The 22265-nt window shown below is 38.6% G+C and overlaps 4 protein-coding genes across 6 annotated transcripts in view; 2 read left to right on the forward strand and 2 right to left on the reverse strand.

Moving 5' to 3' along the window:
* Window positions 1-3299: 3299 nt before the first annotated feature.
* LOC117425490 (UDP-GlcNAc:betaGal beta-1,3-N-acetylglucosaminyltransferase 7) lies at window positions 3300-5420 on the reverse strand. Its single transcript, XM_034042450.3, has one exon. It carries the CDS (start codon window positions 4918-4920, stop codon window positions 3670-3672), a length of 1251 nt encoding a protein of 416 aa, XP_033898341.3. The 5' UTR covers window positions 4921-5420; the 3' UTR covers window positions 3300-3669.
* A 1752-nt stretch (window positions 5421-7172) lies between these two features.
* Window positions 7173-11083, forward strand: LOC117425418 (UPF0688 protein C1orf174). Of its 2 annotated transcripts, XM_034042346.3 has the most exons (5): window positions 7175-7334; window positions 7970-8050; window positions 8690-9064; window positions 9794-9923; window positions 10141-11083. In XM_034042346.3, the coding sequence occupies exons 1-5, from the start codon at window positions 7296-7298 to the stop codon at window positions 10182-10184; spliced, it is 669 nt and encodes a 222-aa protein (XP_033898237.3). In that variant the 5' UTR covers window positions 7175-7295; the 3' UTR covers window positions 10185-11083. The 2 variants fall into 2 exon arrangements, with proteins under 2 accessions (XP_033898238.3, XP_033898237.3); XM_034042347.3 differs by lacking the exon at window positions 7970-8050 and having other exon boundaries at window positions 7173-7334.
* A 92-nt stretch (window positions 11084-11175) lies between these two features.
* On the reverse strand, window positions 11176-15340 carry LOC117425761 (DNA fragmentation factor subunit beta). 2 transcript variants are annotated; one of them, XM_058993123.1, is made up of 7 exons: window positions 15114-15340; window positions 14220-14346; window positions 13736-13843; window positions 13245-13324; window positions 12818-12982; window positions 12306-12406; window positions 11176-11895 (listed from the first exon to the last, which is right to left on the reverse strand). In XM_058993123.1, the coding sequence occupies exons 1-7, from the start codon at window positions 15234-15236 to the stop codon at window positions 11685-11687; spliced, it is 915 nt and encodes a 304-aa protein (XP_058849106.1). In that variant the 5' UTR covers window positions 15237-15340; the 3' UTR covers window positions 11176-11684. The 2 variants fall into 2 exon arrangements, with proteins under 2 accessions (XP_058849106.1, XP_033898898.3); XM_034043007.3 differs by having other exon boundaries at window positions 13652-13843.
* A 3385-nt stretch (window positions 15341-18725) lies between these two features.
* LOC117425763 (nephrocystin-4) overlaps window positions 18726-22265 on the forward strand; it is an 83972-nt gene continuing 80432 nt past the window's right edge. Inside the window, exons 1-3 of the mRNA XM_058993124.1 lie at window positions 18726-18999; window positions 20177-20349; window positions 21990-22142. Coding sequence (XP_058849107.1) covers window positions 18990-18999; window positions 20177-20349; window positions 21990-22142 — 336 coding nt within the window. The 5' untranslated portion in view covers window positions 18726-18989. The remainder of the gene's footprint in view (window positions 19000-20176; window positions 20350-21989; window positions 22143-22265) is intronic.

Consider the following 22265-nt stretch of genomic DNA (forward strand, 5'->3'; position numbering starts at 1 on the left):
GAGGGAGTTATGAATAGAGGCTTGTGAGCTCTAAAGGATGAAGGAAGTTGCGTAAACAGCACCCGTTCCAGTTGGAAACTGGTCAACTTTTAACACTCCTCCATGAAAAGCGGACTTTCTTAGTCCTTGACAGTTATCTTAAAAAAGCACTTTTTTTTCCTCCTCAAAATGTGTACTTGCCTGTAAAATTGCAGGTCATTAGTATGGCAATATGTTAATAAAAATGTAAACCATATTTTTGACAACTAAAATGATAGGTATTGTGGTAGGTTTTCAAAGGAAATGCCACCCTACAGTTTGGTTTTCCTGTATGCTTCAAAAAACGTTTGGGTGTGCTAATTATTCTGATCTGCTGCTTATATGCTTACTGCTATTGCAAAACTTTGCTTCAGAATGTGCTCATTGTGCTCAGAATACCCCAAATGAGATCAAATAAGATGCAAATCAGAATAATTGGCAAAACTCATCTTTTGATTAAGTGCAGGTAGCTTACCACTTAACACAGCAGGTTTGGCTATGAAATATGGGTTCGATATCCAAAGTGCTGTAACTACAAACGAACACGTGATTTTAGATGTTAAACAGCAGCAGCAACAACAACAAAAAAAACAGTTCTAAGTAACACCACATCAAGGCGCCTCACTTTGTTTTGACCTTGTTCTATCAGCCCCTCCCAACACTCTTTATATCTTCTCAAAATATAGTTCATTTGAACTGGTCTCTTTCTTACTGGTAGGGTGTTAGTCTGTTCCAATCTGCAAAAAGTATATGGGTGGAGCACCATCACAACCTCACAATTCACAGCCTCACCTGTGTTAAGTGCTGGATAGTTAATAGTAGAGGTAGTGTGCTCTAGGCTATGTGGAGCTGGCTTGCTAGAGGAGGTTTTCAATTTATTTTACTCCCCTTTACAAATACTGAATATTCACAAGACAGAGCCCAAGACGTGCGGTTTTGGTCTCCCTATGGAATAGTTGCTTCTCTGAATGAATTGAAGTTAAATGTATTTTGACCTCTTAAATTGTTCAACACTGCAGATCACACAGAGATTCACACCACCCACAATAACAGATACGCTATTATAGTTGAATAACTCTAACTTCCTACGATACAGTCAGTTTGTTCCAATTTTCAAATGGAGTTTTTTTTTTAAATAAACTTTTGCACCAAATAATTTATTTTCAAGTACAAAGATGTCTCAGCTAAACCCTCTACCATATATTTTTCAGATATGATCTGCATTTAATTTATTTTGAACATCTTGAGCAAAGTAATAATAATAATAATAATAATAATAATAATATTGAAGTGTCTTGCAGTATCTAATTATCCAGCCTAATAGATACACTGCAATTCAGCCAGCTTTCAGATTAGACATTACCTGAGCCTCGATCTACATAGTGAACATTACAGATCATGTAGAAAGATCCTTAAAAAAAACCCAAAAAAACCAGCAGGCTGGAGGGATTAATCCTGTTGTCCTTACAACATGCAATTCAATTATGTTAACCTACCGTCCCCCTAACCTGGCGAATAAAATAAATCATTAAAGCACCTTAAATGCCGTGTCCCAGAGTTAGTTTTAATGATGCCTCAGCACAGGCATAACACCCCGAGAATCAGTGGATTAATTATTATTTTTATTTGTTTATTTTGCAGACGCCTTTATCCAAGGCGATTTACAGAGACTAGGGTGTGTGAACTATGCATCAGCTGCAGAGTCACTTACAACTACGTCTCACCCGAAAGACGGAGCACAAGGAGGTTAAGTGACTTGCTCAGGGTCACACAATGAGTCAGTGGCTGAGCTGGGATTTGAACCGGGGACCTTCTGGTTACAAGCCCGTTTCTTTAACCACTGGACCACGCAGCCTCCTCCTTATTATTATTATTATTATTATTATTATTATTATTATTATTATTATTATTATTATTATTATTATTATTATTATTATTATTATTATTATTATTATTATTATTTACTGAAATATGTCCACTAATATTTTAATAGAGGCCTCATCTATACAAAGGTTTAACCAACTTGTAACTGCCACATATTTAACGAGCAAAAAATAATAATAATAATTAAAAAAAGCAGGGGGTATTATTCAAGGGATCCTAAACGTAGCAAATTCACCTTTTCCTAGTTTATTATTATTATTATTATTATTATTATTATTATTATTATTATTATATTTTTGTTTTACTTTGTGAAATAATTATTATTATTATTATTATTATTATTATTATTATTATTATTATTATTATTTACTTTGTGAAATAAAGCTGTCAAACTTTGCACTGGATAAGAACTTAGCCTCCTGCCTGCAGCCTCTCCTCTCAGGGCGCATTCTCCATACACTTTGACTCCTGTTCACGGTCATTGCTGGTTCTACTATAATGTGAACATTTTTCCAAATTACTTATAAAGCGTTTGCTGTTTTGTTAATCAACAGACTTGCAAGGAAATGCAGGCTTTTACTTTGTGGTCACAATTTAAACAGCCTCCAATGTATATTTATATATTTTCTTAATTGTCCCCTTACCATTTTATGATGCTCGCATGTTTATTGCATTATTGTATTGTGATTTCAAGACATGTTCTTGCAGTTGTAGGTATGTCCCAGGAGTTGTCTGGGAGAAGTGTCCAAAAAACGGGAGAGTCCCGGCAGAAATAATAATTTAAAAAAAAAATGCTTTTTTCGGCTGGTTTCACATGCCCTGGTTAGTTCTTATCTAGCAAACATACACCAACGCTTTATCGTCAAAAATGTGTTTTTATTTATTTATTTTTTTTAAAATACCATTTTGTGTTGTAAGCCGCCAGTGACTAAATCAGTCATTTTGGTTACTTTCCGTGACTGATAAAGTCGAAATGTGCTTAGCTGCTTAAACGGTGGAAAAGGCCTGAGTGTCAGTTTGAGGCTTGGCTAAAGCCTGTATTTTCCCAGACATTCTTCATTTATTAGTGTGGAGTAAGCTGAATTGCACTATACCGACAGATTCAGCACCCGACCTCCTAACCTAAAAAGAAACGCTCTTCTTCGCGTTGAATAATGAATAGCCCTGGTTCATGTTGCACCAGGTGTCCGTTTGTGAGCCACAGTCTCGTTAAATATTAAGAGAGGGGGTAATTGGGCAGTGTCTACATGACAGCAGTTAAAGAAGCAGACTGACAGGTTGATTATTTTTTCTGAGAGAATTCACACAAGCTGCAGTGTACGACAGTCCTGCTCAGTTTTACATTGAGATGAATTTTGAAGTGTGTGTTTACAGATTAATAGTCTGTGCACTATATCGGAAAACAGTTGAACATATGACAATCCACCTGTAGGGTTTTTTTTTTTTTGCGGTTGGTTCACTTATATATAATATGGAGCACGTACAAACAACAGTATTCTGGCAGGAAATCAACGCTGCCCACAGTTTCAGTTTCATAGGTAGTTGTCTATGACAAGTGCAAAGTTTTCATACTTAACCATTTCATAGCATATACTTCAAAAACGTAATATTTAAACAATTGTGTTTATTGTTGTTTTTTTTCTGAAAATGGTAAACAGCTTTTACCGATCGCCGGGTTCCTAAGATGTATAAGATATACACTCAAACTTGCACAATACAAACCGGCCAGGAGATGCATATGCTCCACGGTTACACTGTGCATTGGATTCAGTGTAGTATAATCCTTTTGGAACAGATTAGATGTTCATTAAAGACAATCTTCCACATATTAAGGAGCTCCTCAGGACTCAGTTTGTGGATCACCAGCAGGTTTCTATAGAAGCAGGGGTCGTTGTTCATGGGGCTGACTTTGCGTTTCATTATCCCAAAGGTCTTGAACCCTGGGTGCAGTTCTGGAGCATGGCCAGCTTTTTGAAGACACATGCCCAGAAACACATCATCTATGGGGAACAGCTCGGTGTCGTCAGAAACGGCAAATAATTTCCTGGCCAGTCCAGAAGCCATGAGAAATCCGCCCCCACCGACATAGGGAGGGTAGGGCTTGTCATAAAGCTCTTTGGGTATGAAGTACTTACTCTGGCTGTTCCGAATCGGGACTGCTTTTGAAATAGTGTCCCCCACAAACAAGCCGCCCACCTTCGGGTCTTCCTTCCTAAAACCTAGCAGCTCCAAAACATTGTTCGTGTTCACAAAGACATCGTCGTCTCCTTTGAAGATGAACTGCACCCGGGGGCAATAAATATTAAACCACTTGAGAAAGTTAACTTCCTTGAGGGTGAGGTTAAAGAAAGTGTCCATGAAATCCCACTGGAGGATGTCTCTGTATATTCTGTCCTCGTACTCAACAAGTTTCTGCAGGTTCTTGGAGTCCTTCCCCGCGGAGGGGCTCCCCAGCAGAAACAAAGTCCGGATTTTCTTTCCATCTATCTCTTGCTCCTTGCCCCACGTCTTCCGCACCGCTTCCCTTCTGTCGTGCTGTTCAATGACCGACTTCACCACCATCAACAAGTGCACGTCCCCGCTGCACTTCTCGGGGTGGTTTATGAGCATTGGGAAGTATTTGCAGTGCCTGTACAGAACAAACTGGTGAAACCTCGGGTCCATGCGTTTAAACCAATCCTTTTTCTTCAGCCCCGAGTTCTCGGTGCAATTGACCAGTTTGATATCCCAGGCGGTGGCGTTCGATACAGCGGTCAAATTAGCCGCCTCTGAACTGTCTGGGAGTCCATGTGGTGAATTGTTATTGCTTAAACCGCCTTTGAGTATCGTGTTGCTTTGGTAAACGTTGTTGTCCAGCTGAAACCATCCCAGAGCCTCCTGCGTCCTCACAGGCAGCATACTGTCCTTAGCTCTCTCATCAACCAGCTTGTATTTGTGAATCATTACCAGCGTTGCAAACAGCAGAGACAAACTCAGAAGAGTTTTTAAAACCCTTTTTCGTCTAAAGAAATACTCCATGTCTTTACCATTAAAGCTCAAGAATAAATAAATAAATAAATAAGGCTATATTACAGCTCCTTCACATGAAACCACACAAGCCAGAGTTGCATACATTTGAAGATTTCCATTTTTTTCTGGTCTTCGACGTGTACAGGTTAACTCTTCCAAAAGTAACAGCTAAATGCAGCCATTGCCACACGTATTCCAGTGAATATAGGGAGAGGGAGTTGTAAGGAAAAAATAAATAGTTCTTCAAAACTCACATCTTTGTACATGCGGGAAAACGCTAGGTAAAGCATCCCACTTGAAAACGGTCTGCCTGTTCTTTGCCGCTGGATTGGGTTGCAATTAACTTCCAAAAAAGCGCTCCGACAGGACAGCGTTCACTTTCTTCACTTTTCTCTTTTTGTGCAGCTACACCTTGTTTACTGTTCCCTTTCTAACGGCTAGTTCTGACTGTTTCCTTTCTCATTCATCTCTGCTGCCTGTGTCTGCAAATTACTTTGCTCGCTCATCGGCGAGTTCTTTTTTTTTTTTTTTTTAACTCTCTCCACCCCGGACCATCAGCCCTCAAGCAAGCACTTCATTGGCTTCTCGTCTTTTACTGGCTGCAAAGGAAACCTTTGTGACACTCCAGCAGCACGCATCTCTAACCTACAGCTGTGGCCAGAAGTTTTGCATCAGCCCAGAATTAACCAATTTTGCTTCATGAAGTCGAATAAATCTTCGTAGTTTTCCATATACTTTATGAAAAAACTGACAACAATTTTAAAAAATGTGAGATTTGGAAATCTAATATGAAATACTGTAGTACTGTTTTCTTTCATTACATGATTTTAAATAAAATATCGGTTTTTTTTTTGTTTTTTTTTAAATAATGTGTCAATCCTAAAATTCTGTAGGTGATGCAAAACTTTTGGTCATAGCTGTATGGTTACTTTTACTTATGAAATTTAAGAAATGAGTTACACCTGTGCATCAGTTATAAGATCATCAGAGACTTGTGATGCCTTTCATTCGTCCTTTGGGATCTGTACATTGCTTAGTAGGATTCGTGAATTATGACACCTGTGTTACATCAATAACTACCAAAACCTAATTCTGGCTCATCAATCAAGATAAAGCAAAACTAGATGGTAGGAGGTGCGAGATGGTTGAGTTACTTGTGTGTGCGTGCGTGTGTGTGCGTGCGTGCGTGCGTGCGTGTGCGTGCGTGCGTTACATTTGATAGAGCACAGCCCCTCTCTGCTGTCCTTAAACACAAACTGTGTTCCTTTCATATCAAACAAATCAATGCAATGTAAAGGGATACAGTTACGGCTATATTGGTTTTCAGTTGCTTGATCCATTCCTACGATCTATTAGCTTAATACCAGTTTCACTGCCCCCCACTTGAAGTTGTCATTGCATTCCACGTTGACGGTGCAGAATGACAGCGCACCCCTTTCCTTCACTGGAGTCCCTGACGCTTCCTTGCTTCTTTTCAAGTTGATACTCCTCTTCACACATGCTGCAACATGACTGAGGGGGTTGCTCTGTCTGTAGGGCAGTGCCTTCAGTTATCCTTAAATGTTGCTTTTTTTCTCCAAAGCAATGCATGATTGATGGACTAGATGAGCAGACCACAGCAAAACTACTGCAATCTCAGTTACTGTATAGATAGATTTACATCGCGCTGTAAAAACTATCTGCACAAAATTAAAGAGCTGAAAAATCTATATGACCTACATAGCAAAATCAAGCTGGATGAGATAGTGACGCGAGTTTACACTGTTTTAAAACCTATACGTGAAAAGGGAATTACACAACAATCATACTTTTTTTTTTAAAGCAGAGGGCAACTGTGAGCAGTAAGAACTGTGTTTGAGACACGATCTGAAGCAATTCTCCACTGCCAATCTAATCACTGCTGAGGTCTGGAGAGGAAGCGTCAGCTGTCTGGAAAATATACACCCCTCATAAACACCAGCTCAACAGAACCACCACGTGGTATTGCATACAATTGCAGAGACATATTAGATCTTTAAACTGTACTTACATGTTATCTGTTATTACTGACGTCAACATTTGAAGGTTTGGGTAATTTAAGAATAATAATGTAACTGATTGTAGTAGCTGAAGTCGGATTACGACTTTCAACAAGGCACACCGATGAAATGCAAAGCAGATTGCACACAGGGATAAACCATATTAAATACACAGGCAAATAAGTACCGGTTCATGCCACGCACAAATATGGACACCCGATGACCCGCATCATGGCTACGTCCGCATGGGAGGGGCTTGTCTTAGTAACAAATGCGTCACTAACTGCCGTTTCTTCCGCGGCGTTGATTTCACCTTGGGACCCAAGAAGTTATATATTTATTTTTTTTGTCTTCCCTACTTATTGAATGCGATATAGACCTTATTTGGACATGAGGCGAAAACAGGTAAGTAACGTAGCCGGTAAACAACATGTAACTATTTGTGCTTATTGTAAAAAAAAAAATAATAATAAAAAAAAAAAAGTGAATTGTAAGACAATTTCACAATTTCTATCGAGACAGCCTCAGCTATACATTTAGAAATCTAAGTTATCTAACATATTGTAAACTGATCTTCGTTGCTTACTGTAATAATTTGGGTTGTTGTCTCGTGTTCCAAATAATTTTTAAACTAACTACTTGATAAAAACCGGTTCACCCCTTCCGGTCGAGTATGTACAAATCCCTGATCGGCGATTGTAATTCCCATGTGGTCACACTAGTGTTATTATCGCGTTGATTATATATATATATATATATAGTGGAAAAGTTGGTTAAAACATGCAGATAGTTAATAACGCTATCGTATCGACTGTGCTGTGTACGTGTGGGTTCATAGTGAGAGATCTAAAAGTATGATAACAAAACACCGGTAACAAAAACAAACAATAAAAACCCTTTATTCTGCTTAGTTTTCTTCCAAAGTTTACTCTTTATGCGTTACTTTGTTCCTAAATACATTAATAGACACGATTGCACCGTTTGCATGTATTCCAGTGTATTTGTAAGCACAAACTTCAGTTGCTCTCTCCCTGCTCTAGGCTGTGCGTAAAGTGCGCAGCTCCGAACGCCTGAAGAGAAAAACCAGCGTCGTCGACTCCGAAGCCGATTCTACACACGAGGTCAGTAACAAGTCATACAAATGAGCATTGTTACAACAACATTACTGGAGACGCATTTCGTCAAGTGCATAGATGCTGTTCAAGATTTTCTTTATTATTATGAAAACCCCAAACCTGCAAGCCTGTTCACTGAGAAGTGACAACACTAGCTTTATTAAAACATGGATGAGACAATATCAGTGTTTTTATTGTTTTCTAGCTTGCTGCTAAAGCAGAATGGTGTACATTTGCGTATCACATCATGTGGGACGTGCAGGCTTTATGAAGTGTTTAATGACCCTACACTTGGCAAGTCCTAACCCTGCAAGTACACTTAATGTGTCTCTTGTTTTTGTCAGTGGAAACGCAGCTGTGTCATGTTAATAATTATTAGATGCTGAGCCAAGCGTGTGGGCTCTGCTAAGCTCCTCGCATGTTGTATATGCCATGTTTCTGCAAAGCGTCCAACCTGCTTTTAGCTGTACTGAGGAGTGGCGTTTCCTAACAGGACCTGGCATTTTGCTGTCTTCACTGGAACTGTGATGTGGGCCACCTAGCCTCCCTGAGAGATCATTGGTTTGTGAATGAGAGCTTGTATACAAGGCAAGCTACAAGCCCTGTCAAATGATGAACTGATTTTGTATTGGTTTATTTCCCCAGAGTTCTCTCAAGAAGATTGTTTCCCAGAGTTCATCGAAACGGCAGAAATGTGAAGACCTGGCTGAGACTGTGGATCATCTCACTGCTGGTAAACTACTTGAAAATGGAGATGGCAATGCGGAGGGAGACAGCTTGGGGAAACCTGGGGAGCACTGCACAACAGCAACTGGGATGAACAAGCCCTTCCACACAGACACTAATGAGACTAGCGAGGGCTGCCTCCGATTAGAAACGGCTGAAAAGAACGGCTGCATTCAGGAAGCCCAATCGGTGCCCAGAGCTGAATTCCAGATGGATAACAGCATCTTTATCGATGAAGACAGCAACCAACCAATGCCTGTGGGCCAGTTCTTTGGGAACATTGAACTCGTACAGGTAAGATTGAGGGAGCTTGTTCAAGTCTACCTGGACTTGCTCCTGAATAGATTCACCCTTCCTTACTTGACTTGATAAGTCTGTGTGTTGGGTGCTTTCACTCGATTCCAGGACAGTTATTTAGTTCTAGTAGCCTATGTTACATATGTAATCTAATCTCGGATCAAATAAAGTCTATTTATATTAGCAAACGCCAGCACCATATCGTGCAAAAGGAAAACTTAAGATAATGAATTGTTTGTTCAATCTGTAAACCTCACAACTCTTGACAATACTGGACTATATGGCACGCATCTGTAGCAGTACTTGCACTGAACAGCTCCACACTTTGCTGTATTCTACTACTGCTCTCAATCATAATTCAACTTTTTGTGTCTTGTACTTTGATTTTACTTTTAAAGGTAACCATATTCACTTTTCTTTTGTAATTACTCTTATTTGAAATCGTTCTTATCCATTTATTGTACTTGCTCTCAATGGAATTTACTCTTATAACCAAATATTTGGTTTAACTGCGCTTGGTCGTAATCACTCTCAAATGTAATTATTTACTGTTATTTTCTCTCATTTGAACTTACTCTTACTACTGATTTGATTGTGTTCTAGAACTGCTGTCATCTGTAATGTGATACTTTGTAATACGATACCTTGTGACAACTGTAAGTCGCCCCGGATAAGGGCGTCTGTTAAGAAAGAAATGATAACAAAGTTCTCTCTGTTTCTGTTTAGGACTATCCTGCGAAGGCTCCAGCTGCTGTGCCGATGAGCAGACGAGAATACAGAAAGTTACACTTCATAGCCAAAGATGACGACGAGGACGAGGATGAAGACAGCCTCCTAGAAGCGCCCCAACAAAATGGTATTCCACCTGTGCTCTAGTTGTTAAATTGTGACTCCTAATACCGACAGTTGCTGATGGTTCTAAAATCACCTGAACAATGTGAAATGAAAATAAGCCAGCATTGAGGTTAACCTGTTTCAGATGTTGACTTTGTGCAGCTTTTCATTTATATTTGCAGGGCCAGTTCTTAAAGATCTTGAATTTGTATTGATTACAGTTTTTATGCATTGCACAGGTGTCTTGCAACAAACGAAAACCAGGAAAAATGGACTCTTTTGATCTCCAGGAGGGAGAAAAGAAAAAGCACTTCTTGTCAGAAGTGCCTAACTGCGTTTTCATTCTGTGACTACATTCCTTATGCGCCAGAAAGAATCTCAAGCTGTTAGGTTTGGGGTGAACGTGGAGTTCAGATGTCATATTGTATACTGGCCATGCATTTCTTTTGCAAAATGGGTCTGGGGGGGCCCTTTTTGGTATGAAGGAGACAAGTAACAGCAGCCAAAACCAGATGTGTTATTTTTGTCTAACAGCGGACAGTCCTTTCCTATATTTAATAAGCTTGCAGTAAACCAAACGGTTTTAAATGAATGACTCTACTAAAAAATATCATGAGGTACTCATTTTATATCTCTCGCCATGCCATTACAATTTGAAGGAGAGGGGTATGTTTTGTAAATTAAACTGAATGTCTACTGCAGTTGTAGCCTCTACTGGAGGTAAATTTGATGCTGTATATTACGTTTACTGAAGAATTTAACTTGTTTTTGGAACGGGTAAAAAAAAAAAAAAATGAAAATGTGGTTAACACTATTCAATTAATCTTACTGTATTGGATTAGGTATAAAAAGAACACGCATTGCAACTGAAATGAAGGGTGTTGTTTAATATTCACATTTTAAAATGTATTAACTCTTGTATCAGGTATTGGTAAGAACTGCAAAATTGTACTTCTGAAAAGTTTGTTCCCTTTATTTGGAAATGTGGTTGTGATTTTTGAGCTATGAAGAAGCGCTCGGTTCAGATGGAGTGATCTTTAGCTTTTTTGTATATCAATGGTTTAAGAAAGATGTCTGTAAAGTTTTTTGTTTCAGCCATGCACATTGTGGTGTTTTTTCCTTTCTCTGGATATATTAATGTTGTGCAATGTTTTCTATTAAAATTAAAGCATTTCTAGTGCATTCTAGTTTTATAGTAAGTGGTATACAGTAACCTTTTTAAGTGAATACAGTGAACAAAATACACACTTAGCTACCAAAGAAAACACACACAATAGCGATTTCTCTTTTTATTTTCAATGCATAATTTAAAAACAACTTTCCTGTTTTTAGTTTTTGAAGCTCTATTTCACCAGATTGTTGCAATCTATGAGCTTGTCCTTTTTTCTCTGCTAGATTGTATTTAAAAACTAAATGAAAAATATCTAAACATAATTCACTTCATAAAAAGTAATAGAAATATAATGTATACATGATCAGTCAGCATTGGAACACATAATTTTTTTTTTTTTTAATAAGACTTCATAACATTGTAAAACACAAATGGCACTTTTTGGAAATTTGGCTCATGATTAGCTACTGAATGTAAACTGGCTTAATGTTTAGTTATTGACCACATAGTTTAAGGCCACTTTGATTTTAAAAATATAAAAACCACTTTCAACACTCCTTTAAAATAATGTGTATCCCTAAGATTTGCTTGTAGGGTTCAATGACAAGCCTACATAACTTCATTGGCATTTGAAAATCCAGCTAAAAGGCTTTTGCTTCACGCCTCGGTCGTTCACTGTCTACGGCGTTTTCCTTTAGTATACACTTTGCTCCCGTCGCACTCCAGATTGTGACACGTTTTCTCATGGCAAGCGATGTGCACAAGTTTGAGGTTTTCCAGGGTAAACAGTAAGCTGTAGAAATACTCCCAGTTGATTTCTCTGCCGTTCCGGTTTTCCACTGCTTTTGCCAGGGTAGGAATGATTGCACGTTTCTTCTCAATCCTGAAATTAAAAATGAATCTCCTTATTACAGCCTGATAGAAATATCAGAGCAGATACAAGCTAGTATTGGTTACTTTAGCTAGAATTGCACCCTACAGTTTTCAAAGGGTATTTACAAGTTTCCATATTTTATTAAAATCAAATGCAATCAAGAATCATTTATTAACCATCCCATAATGAGCAGCTTTAGATGCTTGTGCAGCTTATTCTGAAAGCCTTCGATTTTTTATTTAATCGGTAACCGGTGAGATACATCACACACACAAATAGGGTCATTATGAAGTCATTTGGCTAATCGTTGATGTGCAATAAACATTCGCCAATAATCTCAGCAGGTGAGTTAGTGAGTGTTGAACTACCAAAGACAGATGATAACTTGAATAATGAGCAGTTCAATAATAGAATGATACCTGTGATCAAGGTTCCAGGTGCTGAAGAGGATTCTACTCTCACGGTTTCCATAGGGATTAATAGAATGAAAAGACGGGCACTTCTCTGCATCAAATGCACTCTATAACAGAATTATCTTCAATTATAGCAAAGCCGTTAAACACCAATTAAACACCGTTATACCTGATAGGTTTCCACCACACATAAGATTTAAAGAATGCTTTTATTATACATAAACTGAACATTTGAAAATAACCTCACTCAAGCAACTGCTGTACAGACACGCACTTGATTTTAGTTTTTACATATAATCAAGTAATTTGTGCTTCATTTTCAGTTTTATTTTAGAAAGTATAGCTGCTTCGTTTCTAGATTTATCTGGTGTAGGTTTAACCCAGCTATTAACACATCCAGGCAGTTCTGTTAAGATGAAAATGAGGAAAAGTACCTCATAAGAGATCTTGTCTCGCCTCTTCCCTATATTTGTTAAAACAAATTCAGTATATTACATGCTGTATCTTTGTACACCCACCTGACAGGAAAACCAGCCCTCCTGGGTGCACAGACTGTCATCCTTTTCTCTCCTGTCAAAATAACAGCCGTTGTACTTCACAGTTTTCAGCTGTTCGACCATGGTAGCCACAATCCTCTGGTATTCACCCTGCACCTTGGGACTTACCCCAGTATAGTCTTTAACCTAAAGAAACCAAAACAAACCACATTGCAGGTGCCCCTTTTTGGTTAAATCTTTCATCAGAAACGTGTTCTCATACCTGTAAAAACCTGCTGTTTTGGTCTTGATCCAAATCAGACGGCTTACGTTTTGTATGGAAGCTGGTGCAATTTAATATTAAAACAACAAAAAACACCTCATCTGATTATATACGTTAAGATGCCGAAAGGTAAAAGTGACCCTGCTTAACAAAAGCATAAAGCCACCCATTCCCCTTGTCAGTTACCTCCTTCAAGTAGCCACGCACTCTGCTCGCACAGTTGTATTTCATGTAATCCGATTTAGTCTTAAACCTGGAATCAATACCTGCAAGAACAATACAGAAAATGGAAGTGGGCGGCATACTTAATTTGAGAGTAGAAAAGTGCTCCTGCTGAAAAACGGCACCAAACTTTCTCTGCAACAAATGAACCACTTATAAGCTGCATGAAACAGCAGGTTCAATATTATTGGTATTAGATATATCTTTTGAGAATGGATATAAAAACTTAAACAGGGCTAATACGGTTATATATTTCAATCGCTGTGGACTATCATTCCAGCCAAGGCTTTAAAACTAAAAGAACCTAAATGTTTTAAAGGCAGCGACCCGCTATACTGAACTTGGATGGCTGAGCTCTGCTGCACTGTTACCTTTAAACCAGTCTTTGTCACACTCTCTGTCCTCAGCCTCTGCATTGTCACTCAGGTTGTGAATTAATTCCTGCAGTATCTTACGTCTCTTTGGTGCATTTTCATCAGACAGGAGGCTCTTTGCCGACTCAATGAGGTGGTCGGTGGTCTGTTTGTTGGAAGAGCCTAACAAAAGGCTTATGTCACAGATACCTGCAGGATACCGACATGAAGAAAAAAGTCATTATAGCACTAGCACATGATTATTACATGTAGATAAATTCACAAGACAGGGCAGAGTGTCACAAGATGCTTAAAAACTCAACAATAAGCATGCAAGTGTGGCAACTATGAAACAAGTTTAATGCTGGCCAGTGCTATGCAAACAGGGAACATTAATCTACAGCAGGGATTCCCAAACTGTGTCACCTCGTCTGTTTATTTAAAGGTGCAACGTACAGACTTTTAGTTTAGCATATCCATTAATCCTTCTGTGATCCAGGTGCTGAGTGACTTGCCCTATCGAACCAAGCATCGCGTGCCCTGAGCAGATTGGATAAAAGAGGGTTCTACTGTAATTGTAACATACAGCCACTCCACGCCTGCTCCTTGGTGAGTAGGATTAGTTGTGTGTTGTCAGGGAGATTGCGGAAGTAGTCTTCAGTAAGTTCAGTTCCATCTTCGTACAAACACACATGGCAACCAGCAGGGCGGAGCTGTTTTAAAAATAATAATAATTAAATTACTTTTTATTTTATTTTATTTAAAACAAAACCCATTGTGAAACTTCCTGAACACAAGTTACATTACAGCCTAACTGTAGGGATGTTTCAGTCTTCTGAGCACTTGATACTGAAGGCAATCACTTTAATTTAACATAAAGCTCTCAATGTACTGAAGTGGCAAAATTGGTGATACACTTAGTGTCACGTTGTGTATGGTACCAGTCCACAAACATTGAACGTTTAATAGACTGTACCTTCATCTGCCATATTGTAAGCCCTGGCCATATGAAGCAAACTATAGTACTGCCCAGAAACACTATAGTTTCCTATAGTAAACAGCAGTGCATACAATAGCATATTATAAGAAACTATAGTTTTATAACGGTACTATACTAGGCATGACTACTGTTTGGCAGTTTCAGTTGTTGCTATGTAAGAAAACTTACACCAGGTGGCGGTCTTATAATCGTAAGAATACCGTTTAAACCGTTTGACACCATTATAGTATATGTGACTATTGTTCAAAGGTCGAATAAAGAGCAGCCATGAATTGTAATTCATTGAGTTATCATAACATGAGGAAAAATACATTGATCGAACTTGACCTTTTGGAATTCTAATTAGTTAGCAAACTGCAAAAACCCAACAGCTGAAACTGCTCGTGCACAAAACGCGAACGCAGCAGTGCTGCAAACAGAGGTACCACAGAATAACGTTGTCTATGCGAACAATGGAAAAGGCTGCTCGTTCATTTGCACCTGGAATATTTTACATCCTTTCTTAAGAAGTTCTTTCATGCTTGTTGCTGCTATTCCATATTTCTGCTCGTTATCGACACTCCGGAGTTTGACACACTTAGGTGTCTTAAAAAATCCGAACATCCCCAACTATTGAAGGTTCCCTGTTCTTTGTGCTTTCAAAAAAGAACGACTCAACAATAACACACACTTCCGCTTACTGAACTATGAGTTTGGACTACGCATGCTCAGTGCTTACTTGGAAGATGTACAGTCAAGGACGGTGTCGTTGCCGCAATACGTTCCTAGAGCGCCACCTGCTGGATACATCGATAACATAACTTATTCCATTATAAGATGCTGTTTTACAACTACTAAGTGGGCTAGAATTTTTTTAAGTCTGTTTTGATTAATTAAATCGCCATTTTTGGTTACATGTATATAATCTTGAATATAATCTATATACCAGCTTTGTTTGGTCAACAGCTCACCAGCAGTTTCTGGAATTTTCATCAGATGAATCATTAGACAGATAGACAGCCCACCCGCAGAAATGACTAAGTTAAAATATCACCCATTTCCTGTGGTTTTTATAGTGACCAAGCTGAGCTCATGCAATGGTGCATTTACTGGTAGTTGCTCACCCGTGTGGTTTGTAACATGAGCTAAAACCACCCCTTTCAAATAATGCAGTACTGACATTGTTTGGTTAAGCAATATGTTGCTCTCTCAGAGAAGCATAGTAAAGTGGCCTAGACACACGCTGTCTAGGCCATGCTTCAGCTGTTCCAGCAAAATGTGCTTCTTAAAAGACTTAAAAGACAGTATTAGCTCTACGCTGTGCCTTGGAGCCCATAGGTGATGCATTCTGCACTGAAGAGCACATCATGTCATAAAAAAAGATTCCCATTTTATTATGTGAATACAGATGCATAACAACCGACACATCTAGAACCGTGAATCAAAGGGGAAACAGTGAACATTATCATTCTCCTTGATGCCTTGCTTTCCTGTGCACATAACCCAGCACTCACTGGCTCTTTACATAACACAACAATTCAACTTACACAAGAAAAAGGTAATTTACAGAAACAGAAACAACTGCACTGAAACGAGCACTAGCTTGGAACCCACTTTTAACTAAATGGGAGACGTGCAAATAATGGTATTGTATTATACATCTAAAAAAAAAAGATGCTGCTTTTACAAAGGACATAAGAACATATCTGTGGTTGAACTTCCTATAGGTGAGAGTCAAGGCGGTCTCTACAAAATTCTGCTTAAAAATGTGGTTTTCATTCACACACTGTGATGTTATCCAATCACATGAAAGTATTTCCATGTGCTGTAAAGGTACCGGTATAAAACAAGTGCTAGCAGTTACCAAATCATCTCAGTCTCCACTCTCAGAGACGTTGCTAAGGCGTTCATCTGCCAGGTAACAATCACAATTTGAAATGCTATTTCTATTGAATCCGTGTGCATGAGGTCTGTAAGATCTGGTGTGGAAGACGGTGGACATGCTACAAAACCAATACTGGGCTGCTACAATTCTACATAGGTATGAAACTTAACAGGGGCTTTAGCGGTGCTGAAATTGTCTGCTTGAACCCTTTAAGGGTGACTTATACTCTAGATATTAGTTCATTTTAGACAGATGGGCTGCAATGCAGTTAATCTCTGTATCCCTATACTTAGACGGCATGACTAAAACCAGCCAGGAGGTTTAAGACTTATTGGTACCAAAGTTATTAAGCAGTTTGGTACGTCTAAGCTCATCAGCATTTACTACCTGATGTCTCATAGTCTAAGAAGTACACTTGTGCCCATTGCAAGTTGTTTAAGTTGCACACTGCTACTATGCTCTGCATATGTACTTCTGAGTTACATGTAAATTTAGTTGTATATATTTTGATAGAAGCTGTCTGGTTTTTGTATACAGAAGTATATATTATTGTTTCTTTTGTTTTTTAGAGAGACCATCAGAGAGAAGAAAATGCAGAAGCTGCTGCTGATTTTTCTTGCCTTGCTAGCTGGGTCTGCTGGACTCCCTCCTCCCTGTCTAGCCCTCGTCTCACACTCAGTGCCAAACCAGAAGCCCTGTGCCCTGCTCTCCATCCCTGCCTGTGCTCTGAACCTCACCCTATCGGACGGGCAGGAGAAGCACCTGCAGGCCGCTGAACCAGGCCTGTGTATCTCCGCTGTCACGGTGAGAGAGGGTTGTCTCCTCAGTGTTTGGCTGAGCAGCAGCATCAGCCCATCTCAGCAGACCTGCCACGTGTTTGCTATGGGGACCTACACAGATCTGGGATCGGATTCTCACCACATTCTCAATGCCTACAGCTGCAGCTGCAGAGCACTTGGAAAGAAACCACCTCCACGGCCATCCTTTAAGGACTTCAAAAACAAGCATCTTGTTGATCCGAGAACCAATGGAGACAAAAGGTTCTGGAATCAAATGATGAGAGACAGACACCTTACCCACCGCTTGATGAATACCTTTATATATGCATTTGATGACAATGCGAAAAATATCTGTCGGGGACAACACCTACGTGAAAACCTGTATAAAAGTAGGAACTTGTTCAATATCACTGATGTATGGAGAACAAAGTCAAGTAGAGATTACGTTGTAAAAAAGAAAATAGAAAAACATGTTATTGTAGCATGCCTAAACAATGTACCAGTGCATTTAACTGGTACCAGTACCAAGTAAATGCCACCTGTACTATAATGATATATGTACTGACATACTTCACACAGCTTCATTCATATTTTGATCTCTTTGTTTAAATCTTTAGTTAAGAACATAAGAAAGTTTACAAACGAGAGGAGGCCATTCGGCCCATCTTGCTCGTTTGGTTGTTAGTAGCGTATTGATCCCAGAATCTCATCAAGCAGCTTCTTGAAGGATCCCAGGGTGTCAGCTTCAACAACATTACTGGGGAGTTGGTTCCAGACTCCCACAATTCTCTGTGTAAAAAAAAAAGAACTATTTTCTGTTCTGAATGCCCAGAAATACTGAACATCTTTTGTGTGTTTTTTTTGTAATGCATTGCTTTAAAACCATTGATAACGTTTAATAAATTATTTTCAGCCTTTGCAGTTGGTATTTTCTTAAATTTAAATATTCTAAACTAATTTTAGTACAGTTCGAGTACTAAACCACTAGAGTACCATGGATTCTTTACACTGGAAGAATATTGCAAATAAAATGATTCGCATTGATCAGCAACATTATATTATGATTTCAATGAAACAGAGAATCTGTGTAATTGAAATTACGAGATTAATGGAACCCACAATAAAACAGACTACACACATTGTAATATACTAAAGGGATGCCCAAGAAAATAAAAAAGAAAGAAAGTTTAACGTTTATTACCATAGCAACAGTTGGTGGGACGCTGTGGGACATACCAATGTGCTGTCAAAAAAGGAACAGTTTAATATTATTGTTAATACAACTACTTCACAAAAACCTATGTAAATTAAAACTTGTGATAAACCTTGTTAAAATGTGTACGAAACTGGTAATATCTCAGTATATTATAAATGTGCCATGTTAAATGCTAAATTTAGAATTATCCACTCCCCCCTGAATTATAACCGTCGTTTTATCACCCTGGTAACATGAAGCCACGCTAAAGGAGAAACCATTCCCTCCTGGTGGTTAGGGAAGCGCATTATTTATATAATTGTCTTTTATTTGCCAAAATAAATAGACTCTTAGCAAAAAAAAACATAAATATTAGGAATGTTAATTCGAAATATATTTTTAGGGAGAAAAACACAAGCGAGTGATAAATTTTGTTTGATAATATTATACCTATACTCCCCTGTTTATAGTGGTGAAGTATATGCCGAAACAAACATGGCAGATGGATACATTGAAAAATGAACGAAGGTACTGTAAAATATCGGTGATATCTGATGAATTAACTTAAACGATAAAGCTTTTTTATTTTTTTATTTTAACATGTTAAATAATGACACTTGCAAGTGTTGCTGAAATGAAAATGTATTCCTTATTTGATTAAAATTCAGAATATATTTTCACGTCCTTGTTAATGTTTTAATTTTAGTTCCTAATATTTAAAGTATTATGTTATTTTTTTATTAACAGCATGGCTCGGGACCACTGCATATGTTTTTTATAATTTGATTGGAAATTAAAAACAACCGATACCATAAATGCAATTGCAGTACAAGTGTGCTCTGTCCGGACTCATTCGCAGATAGGCTGCAGTTAAAATTCTGGTGCTGTACAACAATGTACTGTAAGTGCTGCATATACCACTAGTGAGTGTATTGCAAATTACAATTGCACTATAATAATGAACCCGTATTATACAAGCGCTTTGACTGCATTTAAACTATATTCTTATATATTACATATCTGACCTAACTAAGTGATTGCTACTGGCCAGTGTGTTTAAAGGTTAACAATATTAAGAAGCTATAATTTAACAGAAATTCAGATGGTTTCCAAATTTTGATAACTGGAATATTACATGCTAATCTATAAATCTATCAATCAATCAACTTAATTTATATATAGCGCCTTTCCTGTAAAACATCTCAAAGTGCTGTACATAGCGTTACATTAAAATTACATTAAAACAAATATCTATGTGAGTATAATTTAATAATCATATCCATAATGGAACTATTATGATTATTATAAATACTACTACTACTACAACTGCAACTACTAATAATTAGTAATTTAGCAGACGCTTTTATCCAAAGCGACTTACAGAGACAAGGACCTCGGTTTTACCTCTCATCTGAAGGACGGAGCACAAGGAGATTAAGTGACTTGCTCAGGGACACACACATACAGTGAGTCAGTGGCTGAGCTGGGATTGAACTGGGAACCTCCTGGTAATTTATTCATTTTAGTAGACTCCAAATACAAACAATTTAGCCACCTTTCTGTGAAAACAGTGCTTGTAGATCAAGTAAATGTGTTAAACTTTTTTTGCAATTTATATCAAATATTTCTTCTCCAAGAGGATGGTGCACAGTAAAATCTGTGCCATGGTGATGTGCCAAGTTTTTCTTTTTTTCTCTCAACTAAGGTATCTGCTTGAGTTCTGGTGGATACGGCCCTTGCACAATGCCAGAGTGGCAGAGCGTTTTTGAGAAACATGTGGGAATCCCACCTCACATTCAGAGATGCAGGCTGACCCAAGAGAGATCAGAAGGGTTCCAGCTTGTCCTGAAAAACCTGGAAGGTACGCCAATCAGACAGGTGAGAGGGAGTGAACTACTTGCCATGTGCTTACATGTCTTTTCAATTGCACCAGTCCAGTAGTACAATATTAGCTTATAGATGCATCCACTGCAGTAAGTGATCTTTCTGAAAGGTGGTATGCTTTCCTACCTGTTCTGCAGCACGTGACACATTGAATGGGGAGCATGTATTGGTCTGTTTCCTTTGCAGAATGCATTGGGGCCCGTCCAGTTATGTTTTTGGGTGTGCTTATGGTTACATGAGCTTTGTGTCTGACCTGTGAGGTACAGAGTTGTGTCGTATCCTGTCTCTCAGCAAACACTCCCCTAGCAACACAAAAGAATAAACACTGAGCCCATGAACCTCCCTTACAGAAGTTTTCTTTTCCCCTAGCAAGCATCATATTGAGAGTTTATCAGACAGAATCTTTCCTGCTGCTGCTTTCTTGTTTCGGGGAGCACAATTGCATGAAGATGTGTCCGAATTGTATATGTCCGTTTTATGAACATTGGATTGTGGTGGTTATTCCACAGTCACCTTAGGGAAGCTGAAAATCACATTGGAGACATTTCAGAAACAATATCAGCAGTTGAAGACAAATTCAACCAGTCTGCTCGTCTCTCTTTATATATTAAGCACAATGGTTTGGTATTCCACCTCGTGTTTAAAGTTATATAAACTGTACCTGACAAAACTGATTCAGCTGAAAAAAAGATCTGACAGGGGTTAAGGATTTGCTGTCAGAATATTTGATAAAAAGGGGGAGGATATGAGCACAAATTGTGGTTTATTGCTTCAACATTTTTTCATAGCCGACCTCTAAATAGACATTTTTCTGCTACTGAAGACAGCATAGGAGGTGCTGTCTTCAGTAGCAGTGATAAATGAGCTGCAAAACTGGGACATCTAACTGTAAATGTGCCAACCTCTTTCTGAACAAAGTGCATAGCTAGGTAGTGCACATAGATTGTATAGTATATGCTGCTTACCCTTTCAAGGTTATAGTAGTGCTTGTAAAAATACCTTTTTATTAAGAAGATGAATTTGCATATCCAGATCAATGCATAACTTTCCAAAATAAATGAATAAATGCATTGCTTTCACTATGTGTTTCTAAATTAGCATGCAGACATTGGCACCAGAAATTTAATTAAAACACAGCTTTTAATAAAGCTCAGGTCGACTTCCATAAAAAGTTAATAAAAACTTCAATTAACGAGTCCTTTGTTGAAAGAGGTGGAGGGCAGGGTCCTGTTGTCTTTTTGTTTGAAGTTGTTTATGTCCTCACTTAAAGAACCAAAACGGAAACAGATTGAGCTGTCAGTGCAGTTAATAAAACCCTGATTATTTATCACTGCCTTGGAAAAACAAACAAAGTTTAACAGAAGTCAAATCTACCACCTGTTAAAAAGTCCTCAAAAGGAAGAGAATGGTTCCTGCGAATCTGAGAAGGCAGCTGTTTTTTTTTCAGAACCGACAGTCTGTACTCTTGTGTTTAACTCTGGGACAGTGCCTGGGGTTGAGGGGGCAATGGGAAGGTACGGGTCAGTAACCATCACAATGGTGATAGTCTTTGATTATTCTTACTCTTTGGTATGGTGACATATTTCTACCCTGAGTAAAATATTGATCGAGGCTCTTTTATTTTTAATACCCAGAGACTCCTGGAGGGGTTCCAGGGGGTTCAGTACCAGCTCCGGGTCTCGCTCTTTGATGTCACCTACCGGCACTTTTTTGGGAGGACGTGGAGGAGTCCTGCAAGGCAGCTGAGGAGCTTACCAGGGCACTCCCCCAGAGTGTCCTTTAACGAGGTAAGGAAGACGGCACCAGTGACTGCACTGCTGGTAACCTTACCCACGTCCTGCAAGGGGAAACCATGCCAATATAAGAAATGGCATATTATTTATCATGTTTGTGTGTTGCACTGCCGTTAC

The sequence above is a fragment of the Acipenser ruthenus genome, chromosome 20, assembly GCF_902713425.1.
Source record: "Acipenser ruthenus chromosome 20, fAciRut3.2 maternal haplotype, whole genome shotgun sequence".
NCBI classification, from domain to species: domain Eukaryota; kingdom Metazoa; phylum Chordata; class Actinopteri; order Acipenseriformes; family Acipenseridae; genus Acipenser; species Acipenser ruthenus.

Excerpts from the sequence above, each read along its gene's own strand:
- LOC117425490 (XM_034042450.3), bottom strand. The coding sequence starts at position 4,920 with ATGGAGTATTTCTTTAGACGAAAAAGGGTTTTAAAAACTCTTCTGAGT.
- LOC117425418 (XM_034042346.3), top strand. The coding sequence starts at position 7,296 with ATGCGATATAGACCTTATTTGGACATGAGGCGAAAACAG. Across the intron at positions 7,335-7,969 it reads TGGACATGAGGCGAAAACAG|GCTGTGCGTAAAGTGCGCAG; the intron begins GTAAGTAACGTA and ends TCCCTGCTCTAG. Across the intron at positions 9,924-10,140 it reads AGAAGCGCCCCAACAAAATG|GTGTCTTGCAACAAACGAAA; the intron begins GTATTCCACCTG and ends TGCATTGCACAG.
- LOC117425761 (XM_034043007.3), bottom strand. The coding sequence starts at position 15,236 with ATGTTCGGATTTTTTAAGACACCTAAGTGTGTCAAACTCCGGAGTGTC. Across the intron at positions 13,844-14,219 it reads GGAGCAGGCGTGGAGTGGCT|GTATCTGTGACATAAGCCTT; the intron begins GTATGTTACAAT and ends GGTATCCTGCAG. Across the intron at positions 13,325-13,651 it reads TGACAAAGACTGGTTTAAAG|GTATTGATTCCAGGTTTAAG; the intron begins GTAACAGTGCAG and ends TTGTTCTTGCAG.